The sequence below is a fragment of the Verticillium alfalfae genome, genomic scaffold (genome assembly GCF_000150825.1).
Source record: "Verticillium alfalfae VaMs.102 supercont1.11 genomic scaffold, whole genome shotgun sequence".
In the NCBI taxonomy this organism is placed as follows: domain Eukaryota; kingdom Fungi; phylum Ascomycota; class Sordariomycetes; order Glomerellales; family Plectosphaerellaceae; genus Verticillium; species Verticillium alfalfae.
In genome coordinates, this window is record NW_003315028.1 from 437,763 (window position 1) to 449,125 (window position 11,363).

The 11,363-nt window shown below is 55.7% G+C and overlaps 2 protein-coding genes across 2 annotated transcripts; one reads left to right on the top strand and one right to left on the bottom strand.

The window, feature by feature from the left end:
- Positions 1–89: 89 nt before the first annotated feature.
- VDBG_07955 (serine/threonine-protein kinase MST20) lies at positions 90–3,075 on the top strand (the record flags this gene model as incomplete). The annotated part of the gene is made up of 5 exons (XM_003001650.1): positions 90–884; positions 941–1,187; positions 1,248–2,333; positions 2,385–2,719; positions 2,917–3,075. 5 exons carry the CDS (start codon positions 90–92, stop codon positions 3,073–3,075), a joined length of 2,622 nt encoding a protein of 873 aa, XP_003001696.1.
- Positions 3,076–5,869: 2,794 nt separating this feature from the next.
- VDBG_07956 (bacilysin biosynthesis oxidoreductase bacC) lies at positions 5,870–7,171 on the bottom strand (the record flags this gene model as incomplete). The annotated part of the gene is made up of 3 exons (XM_003001651.1): positions 5,870–6,347; positions 6,426–6,677; positions 6,813–7,171. 3 exons carry the CDS (start codon positions 7,169–7,171, stop codon positions 5,870–5,872), a joined length of 1,089 nt encoding a protein of 362 aa, XP_003001697.1.
- Between the last annotated feature and the right edge of the window lie 4,192 nt (positions 7,172–11,363).

Consider the following 11,363-nt stretch of genomic DNA (forward strand, 5'->3'; position numbering starts at 1 on the left):
TTCATAACACACCACTAGAAGGAGTCTGCGCTTTCTTTTCTTTGTTTCTGCGCGAGACTTGTCGGCTGTTACCTCCCCTCCCATCCACCATGGACGGCCAAAGCCAACTCTCCAACGCCAACTCTCAGCGTCGCAGACTTGTCAAAAAACCACCCTCCGGTCACCAATATACCCGATCCTCGGGTGGCCTAGATGGTGGCATTGACGCCCTGTCTCTCCAGAGCCAACGTAGCTCTACGAGTCTGAAGCGAGCTCCCAGCGCTCCACCCCCAAGGTCGACCCCTCCGAACGCGTCCAACAGCTCCTCCCCTCGTCACCTGCCCTCCGCCCAGTTCTCGAACCCGTCACCCATACTACCCCAGGGTCAATTTACACCGAGTTCCTATTACAACCCTGCCGCCGCTCGTCATAACGATCGCTCGTCTGATCCAAACGATCGCATCCCCCGGGAATCCGACGAGTTCATCGGCGCCCCGTTTGACGGCGCTGCTATCCTAAACCGCATCGAACAGACCAAGTCCCCGGGCGGACAGCACGCCCACGCCTTCCACCGGCCTCACGTCCCCCCGCCTCTTATCAAGTCTAAGACAGACATCCGCGGCATGAGCCCGGCCCTCCGACAATCAGCAAGCTTCACCTCGGTTGATCCCATCATGTCCGAGAAGCTGCAGGCAAGTCGGGCGATGGACCAACAAGTCGTCACTCCCAAAAGGTTCTCAGACGAAGCAAAGGAGCCCAGGGTGGGCGTCCTTCGCAAAAAGTCGGGCTTCTCTGGTTTTGTCAATAGTCTCGTTGGGTCTCAGAAGAAACCCATCATCTCCGCCCCCGAAAATCCCGTCCATGTCACACATGTGGGCTATGATAGCACAACGGGGCAGTTCACTGTGCGTTACCACCTGTGTCTTGTACCCGCTGAGCTGGCAATGTTAACAGTACGCAGGGTCTCCCGAAGGAATGGCAGCGACTCATCAACGAGAGTGGCATCCCCGAAAAGGAGAGGCGAGAGAACCCCCAAACTATGGTGGATATCCTCAACTTCTACAAGGAGACGACAGAAAGACCGCCCGAAGACCAGGTCCTGGACAAATTCCACGATGCGCGTGCCCCAGCATACGGCCAATACGCCGCCAGTCCCGGCCCGGGAAGTGCATTGTCGCCAGCCGCGTATCCGACAGCGAATTATATGGGTATGTCACCGCCGAATTCTCCTCTTCCAAGTCCTAGATTTCCAACTGTCAACCATGAAGGATCCTTCGAAAACCCGAGGCAGCCGCCTCCCGTACCCGGTCGCGGGCTCGGTCCGGGCAAGGACGTCAACATGATGCCTAGCCGGCCTGCACCGAGGCCACCGGTGAGCTTAACTTCGCGCGTTGCAACCCAAGCACCGCAGGCAGCCAAGGACTCAGGCATCGGCATGGCCCAGGCGGCAGAGGACCTACCGGCCGCCGCCTACGTTCCTCCCAAAGAACACACCTCCATGCTGCCCGAGGAGCACCGATCGAGATCACGATCAAACTCCAAGATCAATGGGACTCCGCCGCTCATGCCCTCCACGCCGCAGCCACAGGGGCTTGCGTCTCCGCCACCATCAGCGCAAGCCATGGCGTACCAGCAGCAGCTACTACAACAACAGCAGGAGCAGGCCTTGGCTCAGGCGCAAGCTGCCATGTCTGGCCAGATTGGACGTGCCCCTAGCAAACGACAACCTCCGAGTCTCCAGCAGCCCATCCAGAGCCCCCAAGCCGCTCAACAGCAATATCCTCAAGCCGCTGGCGTACCTGGCCCTCAGGGTCAACAGCGCTCGAACGTCGGCGTTCCTGGCCAGCCAGGCTCAAGACCGCGCCACCGAGCCCGACCCAGCAACGGTATTGATATTGTGGCCGCCCTCAAGCGCATCTGTACCGATGGGGACCCGCGCGAGGTGTACCGCAGTCTTAACAAGATTGGCCAGGGCGCTTCTGGTGGTGTCTTTACCGGACATGAGCGCGGTACGAACCGCCTTGTCGCCATCAAGCAGATGAACTTGGAACAACAGCCCAAGAAGGATCTAATCATTAACGAGATTTTGGTCATGAAGGAAAGCTCGCATCCCAACATCGTTAACTTCATCGACAGCTATCTTGCCGGCGGCGAGCTCTGGGTTGTCATGGAATATATGGAGGGAGGAAGTTTGACCGATGTTGTTACGTTCAACATGATGACGGAGGGACAGATCGCCTCGGTGTGCAGGGAGACGTTGAAGGGTTTACAACATCTGCACTCCAAGGGCGTTATCCACCGTGACATCAAGTCGGACAACATACTCCTCTCCCTCGAGGGCAACATTAAGCTGAGTAAGTTTTGAATTTCGTCTTCAGGATCTTTCATGTACTCATTTTCTATAGCTGATTTCGGTTTCTGCGCCACTATCAATGAAGCTCAGAACAAGCGGACAACCATGGTCGGCACTCCTTACTGGATGGCTCCCGAGGTCGTTACCAGGAAGGAGTACGGACGCAAGGTCGACATTTGGTCGCTCGGCATCATGGCCATTGAAATGATTGAAGGCGAGCCTCCGTATCTGACAGAGTCACCATTGCGTGCACTCTGGCTGATCGCCACCAACGGCACGCCCGCCATCAAGGACGAGAGGGATCTCTCACCCCTTTTCCGGGACTTTCTCTACTTCGCTCTCAAAGTTGACCCGGAAAAGAGAGCCAGTGCTCACGATCTCCTGAGGGTAAGTTTCTCCACATCATTACCCTGCTGCACAGATTTTTGATGTCATCGTGGCTAATGGTTTCCAGCATGACTTCATGAAGCAGTGCGTTGACCTGGCACAGCTTTCTCCTCTTGTGCGTGCCGCGCGTGAAGCACGACAGCAAGAGAAAGCAAGGAAAGCCAACTAGAAGCAGCCTCTTGTGCCACAAACCCCAGCTCCCCTACGACAGGTCCCACGGAACGCGGTTTGGAATACTTCCAAATTATCACGCGCTACTTTTTGGAAAAGCTCTCGACCCTCCGAAATTGCAAGGGAGTTTCGCTAGCATGGCACACCACCTCGCACCCATTTCTCGTTCACCCAAAGTATACTAAAAGTATACGGCATACTTGCCAACAATGCTCAACTCGACGTTTGCGAATTTTCGACGCCCTGTCACATCTCCGACACGGTGACTTTGCATAGCGAGTGCGTTGGGCCGATGCTGGTCCACTATTCCTGTCAGGCAGCTTTCAGCAAGTCTGCATGGCTGTTCTTTCTACCTCTTTTTGACTTTTCGACGCGTTTGATGAGTACGCACCGCAGCGATTTGTGACAGGCGCATAGATCGGCCCAGTTTTTTCTCTGTTTTTGCCCGAAAGCACAGCATGCAGGCGACAGGGCATCACCCCACTCTGATTTGGCGGCTTGTCTGACTTCCTGGATATGTATGTGGCGTCATCCAACCGATTTGGATAGGACGAAGTTGGAGGCCACGGCTCTGGGGACTTTTCCTGTTGGCATGAGAGGTCGCCGAAGAGACGGCGAGAAACAACCTGCGACGACGAGAAGAGACGACAATCAGCAATATTATGACTTTTCGCTGTGGGTGAACGAGACACGCCAAGGTCCACAACCCACCCTCCCCCCTCTTCCGTTCGTGACAGCGCGCCATGTCTGGCTGCTTAGGTCTCGTTGTTTTTGAGATGAAGCTTGTCTCTGCTGATACCACCGGCAACCCATGTGTTTGATCCCCACTTTGTACGGAAATGAAGCAAAATTGGCATTGAATCATATGCCACGTTTGGTGGGGACCGGGGAACTATCCTGACTTCGCCTCTTGGAGTGTTGGGTTTATGGATGGATAGATGGACTCCTATTTTGATAGCTGTCTCTCCTCGTAGAAGGAAATGAGCTGCTTTACTGCTGACTTCAGGCAGCGGCGAAGTTTCCCGAAATCTACTGTGATTGCCAGGGCCTGTGTACCTGACTTGATGCGCTCGCATATTGATCGCAATCAAGATCGGTGGGACCTTTCTTCGGTGTGACTGAGCCTCATCGCTTACTAAACTCAGCGCAACGGACGAGAATATCCCTGTGGCACGATTCAATGAGCTGTGAGGCTGCCGCTGTGGACAGACAACGGCCCTCATCAGATGGAGTATCTTGTAGACCTGGAAGCCGACGCACGGTACCTGGCTCTGGCACACCGGGCTTCCTAAAAACTCAAGGTTGGACAACGTATGAGGTGTGAGGAACGATTTCACTGCCTGCCCGGTCTTTGAAGTCCCTGCCTTTGACGAGGGTCACTGGTATCGGAACTGGAGCCTTGTAGAGAGCGGGTTTGTGTATGTATCGGCCAGGCGAAGCTCATATGTCACATCTTGCAGCCAGAGTTCTCAGCGTGTGCTTCTTCGATCTTGTTCATCCCGGATAAATAGCCCGCTACACTGTTATGGAGGGGATCATGGTTCAAGGATACTGACCAGAGGGTGGCGGGGCGCACGTGAGGTTTGACAACGGCGCCGGAAGCTCGGTGTGAAATGCCCTCACACGATACAGGGTAGGGGAGCTCAGTTCTTTGTTCTTTGGATTCAACTTTGTTAAGAAGCATCAAATGTGTTGACCTCGGCTCCGTGCAGAGACAAACCTCTCTCTGCATTGAGTGTGCTGACGCCATCCTTGTATGCGCCACGGAAATTCAGCTGTGGCCTCGTAGAGCATGTCAGCTGTCTTCATTCTCGGAGAGAATCGTGACGATGCTTTGTAAGACAGGGACATGAATCCATTCCGTGTTGATCCGAAGAGGCGTGGCAAGAAGTCGGTCTGACCAAGCCCCCCGAGGCTTCTGGCCCCTGGTGACTCCTGCTTAGTGTTCAGCTGGCGAAACGTATCAATGCAAGACCCGTTGCACGTTAAACTACGACGAATGCCACTGGAGAGATGCAGTTTCATGCCCAGCGCGAGGATTGTGCTTCCAGGTCGTAAGTAAACCTGCACATGGAAATGTATGGTGGCGCATCATGCCGTGCGTGTGTGCTGTGCATTGCCTTTGGAATCTCAAGTCCATTTCTGTACCTTCGCCCCTGGACACCCGAGACTTGTAAGTGGATGACTTGGAGGTTTGAGCAAGACCGCTGCTGATATTCACATATACACGAACAGTGCGTCTGTATCGTGAGTTGCGGCTCTCACGCCTTGATATCATGAATTTCGTCTCTTTCAAGCTCGTCTTGGAACATGTCATCCGCCCTCGAGACTCTCAGGCCTGCGGCGACAGGCCAGTCTCCCGATAAGCTGGTACCTGCTTAAGAGTCATGCGCAATCGACCCTCAGTCTCTCCAAGGGCTGCCGTGGCCGCCGACCACCAACGTACGTACAGGCCAGGAGATAAATCAGAGGTACGTCAAGGCAATAATGCTAGAACATTCAGTTGAGGTATCTCCGATATCGATCACGACTTGATCACAACAGAGGGAGATCATCAGCTCTTCGCAAGACGCAGAATCACAATTGTCGATCCCAGCACCACAATCGAGGTTTTGGCCATATTGTTTGTAGCCAGGCTACTATGACAAGCTGACGGAGTGAGCCCGACGAGCTTAGTGGACGCTCGGTTCACTTACATCTTCCGCTATAATTAGACGAAAAGAATCAAATAAGACAAACACATGAGACTGAACAACGCAGGATGTTATGACAGACCATGACCGATCTGGTACTGAGTATTAAGAACGCTAATGCGGCCCAATCGGCTTCTTTTTATATCAACGAGTCAAAGAAAAAAAACCACTGTGATTCCGAGCTTGTTCCCAAAGCTCCAACCTGTAACGCCTGAACCAATTCTAGGGTATATCCGAAACCAAGCTTTCTATCCGCCAGAATGTTTTTATCCAGAGGAGAGCGACCTTAGTAGCAGGAGTAGCCGCCGTCAATGAGGACGTTGGAGCCGGTCATGAAGCCGGAGGCGTCGGAGGCGAGGAAGACGCAGAGGCCGTTGAGGTCGTCGACGGCGCCGAGGCGGTCCTGGGGGGTGAGGGAGCGCCAGATCTTCTTCTGGCCCTCGAGGGTGGGGACACGGTTGAGGGCCGTGTCCATGTAACCGGGGGAGATGCAGTTGACGCGGATGTTGTGCTTGGCCCACTCAGCGGCAATGGACTTGCCGAACTGGACGACGCCGGCCTTGGAGGCGTTGTAGCAGGACTGCTCCTGGGGGTAGTTGACAATGGTGCCGGACATGGAGGCGACGAGGACGATGGAGCCCGGCTTGCCGTGGGCGATCATCTTCTTGCCGACGGCCTGCGACATGAGGAAGGTACCAGTAAGGTTGATGTCAATCAGGCGCCTGAACATGGAGCTGTCGTACTCCTCAGCCTTGATGTTGGAGCTGCGGTCATAATGTTAGCAAGCGGGCCCAGGCCTCAGGATTTGTGGAGTGCTGAGAGCACAGGGGGCGATGACGTACTCAGCAATGCCAGCAGAGTTGACCAGGACGTCGGGGCATCCGTAAAGCTCAACGACGCGGTCAACAGCGGCGTTGATAGCGTCGCCATCACGAACGTCGACCTTGAGGAAGGTGACGGGAATCTTAGTCTTCTGGTAGAGCTCGTTGGCAGACTCCTTGCCGAGCTCCTCGTTGGCGTCGAAGAGGACGAGAGCCTTGGCACCGGCCTCAGCGCAAGCACGGGCCATGTGGTTACCGAGACCACGGGCACCACTGCAACGAAGTTAGCGAGCGAACAAGGGAAGGAATGCAAGCGAAAGCAGTGTGCATATGCGGTCCGCAATGGATCAAAGACATAGACATGCCAATCCCAAGGGCGGGCCACATAGCTTGCTGCCAGGCAGGCACCATTTTTTTTTCTCTTGATGGAGCGGAACGTACCCAGTAATAATGATGACCTTGCCGTAAACGGTCATCTTCTGCATCATGGGCGTCATCTTCTCGTAGGCCTCGGCGGTGAGAGGAACGACCTCGGTAGGCTCAGCGGGCTCCTCCTTGACGGCCTGCTGGCCAGGGTTGACGGGGATCGAGGACTTGCCATCCTTGGTGGCGGGCCAGCTGACGATGGGAACCTCCTTCTCGTGAACGGCGTTGGCCCTGAAGGCGGAGACGGTGAAGGGACGGGCGACGCGAGCAGCGGGCGCAGCAGCAGTGCGGGAGGTGAAGGCGCGTGCAAGAGCACGGGTAGCAGAGCGGTGGGCGGCCATTGCGAATGTGATGATGATGAAAGAAGTCGGGAAGTTGCGAATAATGCGAGGGTCGACTTTTGATGAGTGCTCAAAGAAAAAAAAATCTTTTGAGGCGGAGAGCTGGTGGTGCGAGTGGGTTATAAGGGGGCGAAAGGCCTCCAAAGAAAAGTCGTCTAGAGGGAAGGTGCGAGGGGCGAATCGGCAAGAAACGTGATTATGACCGTCTTGGTATGAAAAAGACGATGGCTCTTCAATAGCGAACTCAAAACTGGCTGCGAGGGTCCCCGAGGTGAATGGGGAGGAAGATCTCTAGGTGGCTTCTTCTGCTTCTTCTTCAACAACAACAAGTGGGCTTGAACCGTGAGATAGGGTAAGCGATGGGTATCAGGAAAACAACTGCGGCAAGCTGTGAGGATAGAGGCAAAAGGTTGGTATGTGTGATGGACTGGCTTGATTGTCTGAAGATGAGAGGAGAAAGATGAGGAAGACGGGTCAGAGCATGTCTGACGGATCACCCCTTGGGCCTTTTATGTCTTGGGCATCTCCTCTCCCCCCCCTTCCGCCTCATCCTCCTTTTTCACAGTCCTGGCAAAATCTGAGCCCTGGTAAGTCTGAGGTACCTGACTTGGTTTCTCAGCTAGGTCCACGTCCCACGGCGTGGCCACGGGTCCCGTTCTGGAGCCTGGGTCCTGGGTCCTACCTAGGCTGGCTTGGGCCCAAGACGGTTTGGATGGAAAGGGGGGGGGGTGAAAACATGGGGGGTGGCGGCCGTGGGCCGGATGAGACGGAGCTAAACAGCAACCAGCGATGAGAAGACAATGGGAACGTGCCAGCCGTGGTGGCCGTGGCCGGCAGCGTATGTGTGTGTCACTACCATCAGTTGTGCCTGACTTCAGTCGCCCTGACAGGGAGGCTTGCTTGGGCCAGGGCTGGACCTGGGCTTGGGCGCTAGCATCACAGTGGCATAATCAATCTCATCTGGCGCCGCCCAACGGCAACGGCGTGGGTGCCACCGTCGGACTACCGTATTGGCTACCTTATACGTGCCGGGGCTGAGATTGAATCGTGGGAGCGGAGCGGAAGGGGGGAGGGGAGGAGGAAGGGAGTGACGGGGGGGTCCAGGCAAGGCGGGCAAGCGGCAAAGGGCTACGCCAGCGGCGAAGGCGAAGGCGAAGGCAAAAAAAAAAGTTGGGACTAGAGGACTAAGTGGGCATGGGATGGGGGGCGACTCCAGAATGCCGTCACCGAAAGGGGCTCTTTCAAATAATGGGGACAGATTTTTGCAGTTTTCCAGATCTACGTCTGCAAACCGAAAGGGTTGCGCCTTGCCCTCCTATTGCTCGTTATGCTTGCATTGCAACCTGGATGAGCTTGACGAGGCCATGAGAGCTCGTGTGACTCGACTTGCCCTCGTCCGACTCAACAGAATAGGTACTTGGGCTTTGGGGGGTGGTGAGTAGAGGGGGGAGAAGAAATGGCTACCGCTCGCGGAGCGCAGGAGGGTCGGCATGCCAGCGAGCCTGCTCCAGGGGACTTACAGGGGGAGCTTCGCCTGTGGAGTCTCGCCATGATAGCTGCGTTCGAAGAGGGGCAGAGGCCACCTCACCACACCATGCACCTGCACCTGCACGCACGTCCGCTGCATCGAAGCTTCCTGGCGCTTTCCCGCTGCTCTTGCTGCTCAACACCAAACAGCCATGACGCATGTCAGTCAAGATGCCCCAGAATTTTCAAGAAAAAAAAAAGGCATTCTTTGCCCGTCGACAACTACAGCTACGTCTATCATCTCCACCCTGACGACGGCCTCGCAATCTATTTCTCTGCCATGGCTCTGATGCATAGCACACTGTTCGAGGTGGGGAGGTCAGACAAGCCCTGATGCTGCCAAGTCGGCCCTCTTCTTATCTCGCCATTCTTGCAACTTGTGACTGAACCCACCTACTTGTCGTCACCTCGCTCCTCTCCTACTGCAGCACCAAGCTTGCAGCACACACCAGACGTTTCCACTCAAGGCAGTCAAACAATGTACCGAAACCCGTTTCGCAACCGGCCGTTGGAGTGCGTGCCGATCAATCAACTTTCCGTTCACCAGTGGTGGTCTGACCGTCGCACCGTTGCTCGCCTTTCCACCCTGCCTACCCTTCTGCCCTCTGCTCCTCCGTTGCCGGACATTACATTGCGGCGGAACATGGCCAGATCGCCACACCAAACTCACCAGCATCAGCTTGTCCGGGGAGCCTTTGACGCCCCGGACCGGGGCTGGCAGAAGCAATAGAAGCTACCGTCCACGGCAGTGCTCCCCGCGACAAGGGACCACGAGCAAAGCTACCCCTGCGCAACTCGACCATCACGGGACCCAAGACCGTGGGATGGTCGTCCTCCTCGGATCTCTTCACGACACATCTGGCTTCGAAACGGTGGGCCAGAGCCTTCCACAGAAGCTTGTCTGTGCGCGTGGCGGCCAAGCGAGATGCGCCAAGAGTACCGGCCCCCGGGAGTCGCTCCTAAATTTGGTTTCTAGCGTATCGGCTTGCCCCGATGCCAGGCTTGGAGCTTAGACGCGCCAAGCCAGCAAGGGTCTGCCGGCTGACACTTGGATCAGCATTTCGAGTTTTTTTCGCCTGTGGGGGGACAGGGCCTCTTTTTGGGGGGAGGGAATGGAGGGGACGGGAGGGGGGGTTCAGTCCTCTTCCCCCCCCCCTTCGCCTCCTACTACACCCAAAATATCTTTCAAAGTGTGAATACTATGGGAGAACTATTGCGTCTCATGCTTAAGGCCGACACTCCGATGCGCCGACTCTCCGGAGCGGTGAGAAACCCTTTTCTGGTGCCTCGGAGGGTTTGCATGGCTCAGCGTCAATGAGGTTCTCCAGACGCCGGCGGGCTGCCTGGAAATCTGATGTCGAGCAGGGCGCCTTGGCTTGTCTCAAGAAAAACAATTCCGCATCGGATGAGAAAGAGTCCCCCTAGTCCACAGCATCCCTTTGGGCGTCTTCCGTGGAACATACATGTACAGGGTCTTTCCTCCCTGTGATCGCTGCGCCTCGAATCTGTTGACGAGTCGCCTGTACGAGGACGTGAATCTCCGTATGGTATATCAGGATCTGACCTGAAGCCACTCCCGAAATTGCCAGCACAGATGCCCACGAGGCTCATGGCAAATGGAGGGTGGAAATTGGCGAGATCGGAGCCGACTCTCTACTCGAACGAAACAGCCTGTGTGGCATGCGGGGGTCACACACCAGGGAAACAGGTGTCATCCCACGTCTCCTTGCCAACACGAAACGCAATGACAACTCCAACCCCCAGCTCCATCTTTCAGGACTTCAGCACACACCATGCACCCTCGATGCAACTTCGGAATTCCTTTGCCCATCAGGCCCCCTTGTCAACCCATTATTTAAGGCCCAGCACCAGCGGTCAGTTGACCGCACGCGCACGCACCACTAGGCGAATGCAACGCGGCCCGGGACTGGCACATCATGCTGGAGTTCATCATCGAAACACGAGAGGGGGCGGTGAGCGATGCAATCACCGAGCCACCCGCCCCGCCGCCGAGGCCACCGTTCACTCACCTGTGGTATGAAGGCATATCAAAAGACGACACACTAGACACATGGTCAACGCGGTCCGCTCGAGACACGACTGCAAAAATCCATGTTGGCGCCTACCCTGGCCTGCCGAGCTTCACCAAATCAATTCCTACGTCGGTGCGTGGGGTTTCCGGCAACAGCCCCGGACACGGGGATCTCTTTGCGGCACGGAATATTGTGACGACAGATCAAAGATCTATCAGATGATACTTGACCTCCCCTATGACATGAAGTTTGTCCACACCGACAACGACTTCTCTGTCACGAAAACGGAACCGCACGCGCGTTCACGCCAATCCCTGGCATGCCGTTTCTTCGCATTTGGCCATGGCATCAGCCAGCGGCCTACGCGAAACTCAACAGCCATGCTACATGTAATAACATCCCAACGCTCAGACTTCCCCATCTTGGAAGGACGACTCCCGTCTCGGGCAAATCTCGCCAACCCGCACGCCCAATGTCGCCTAGATCCTGGCCTAGCATTTCCAGTGAGGTGCACCGTCTTTTCAACAGAGGTGGCTTGACCCCCGGACCCGACAATGTCAGTTGTCTCATTTTCTTCGGTTGTCTCGAAACGATGAGATCTAGCTGCTGCTCTGGTCTATTTCCCATTTAGG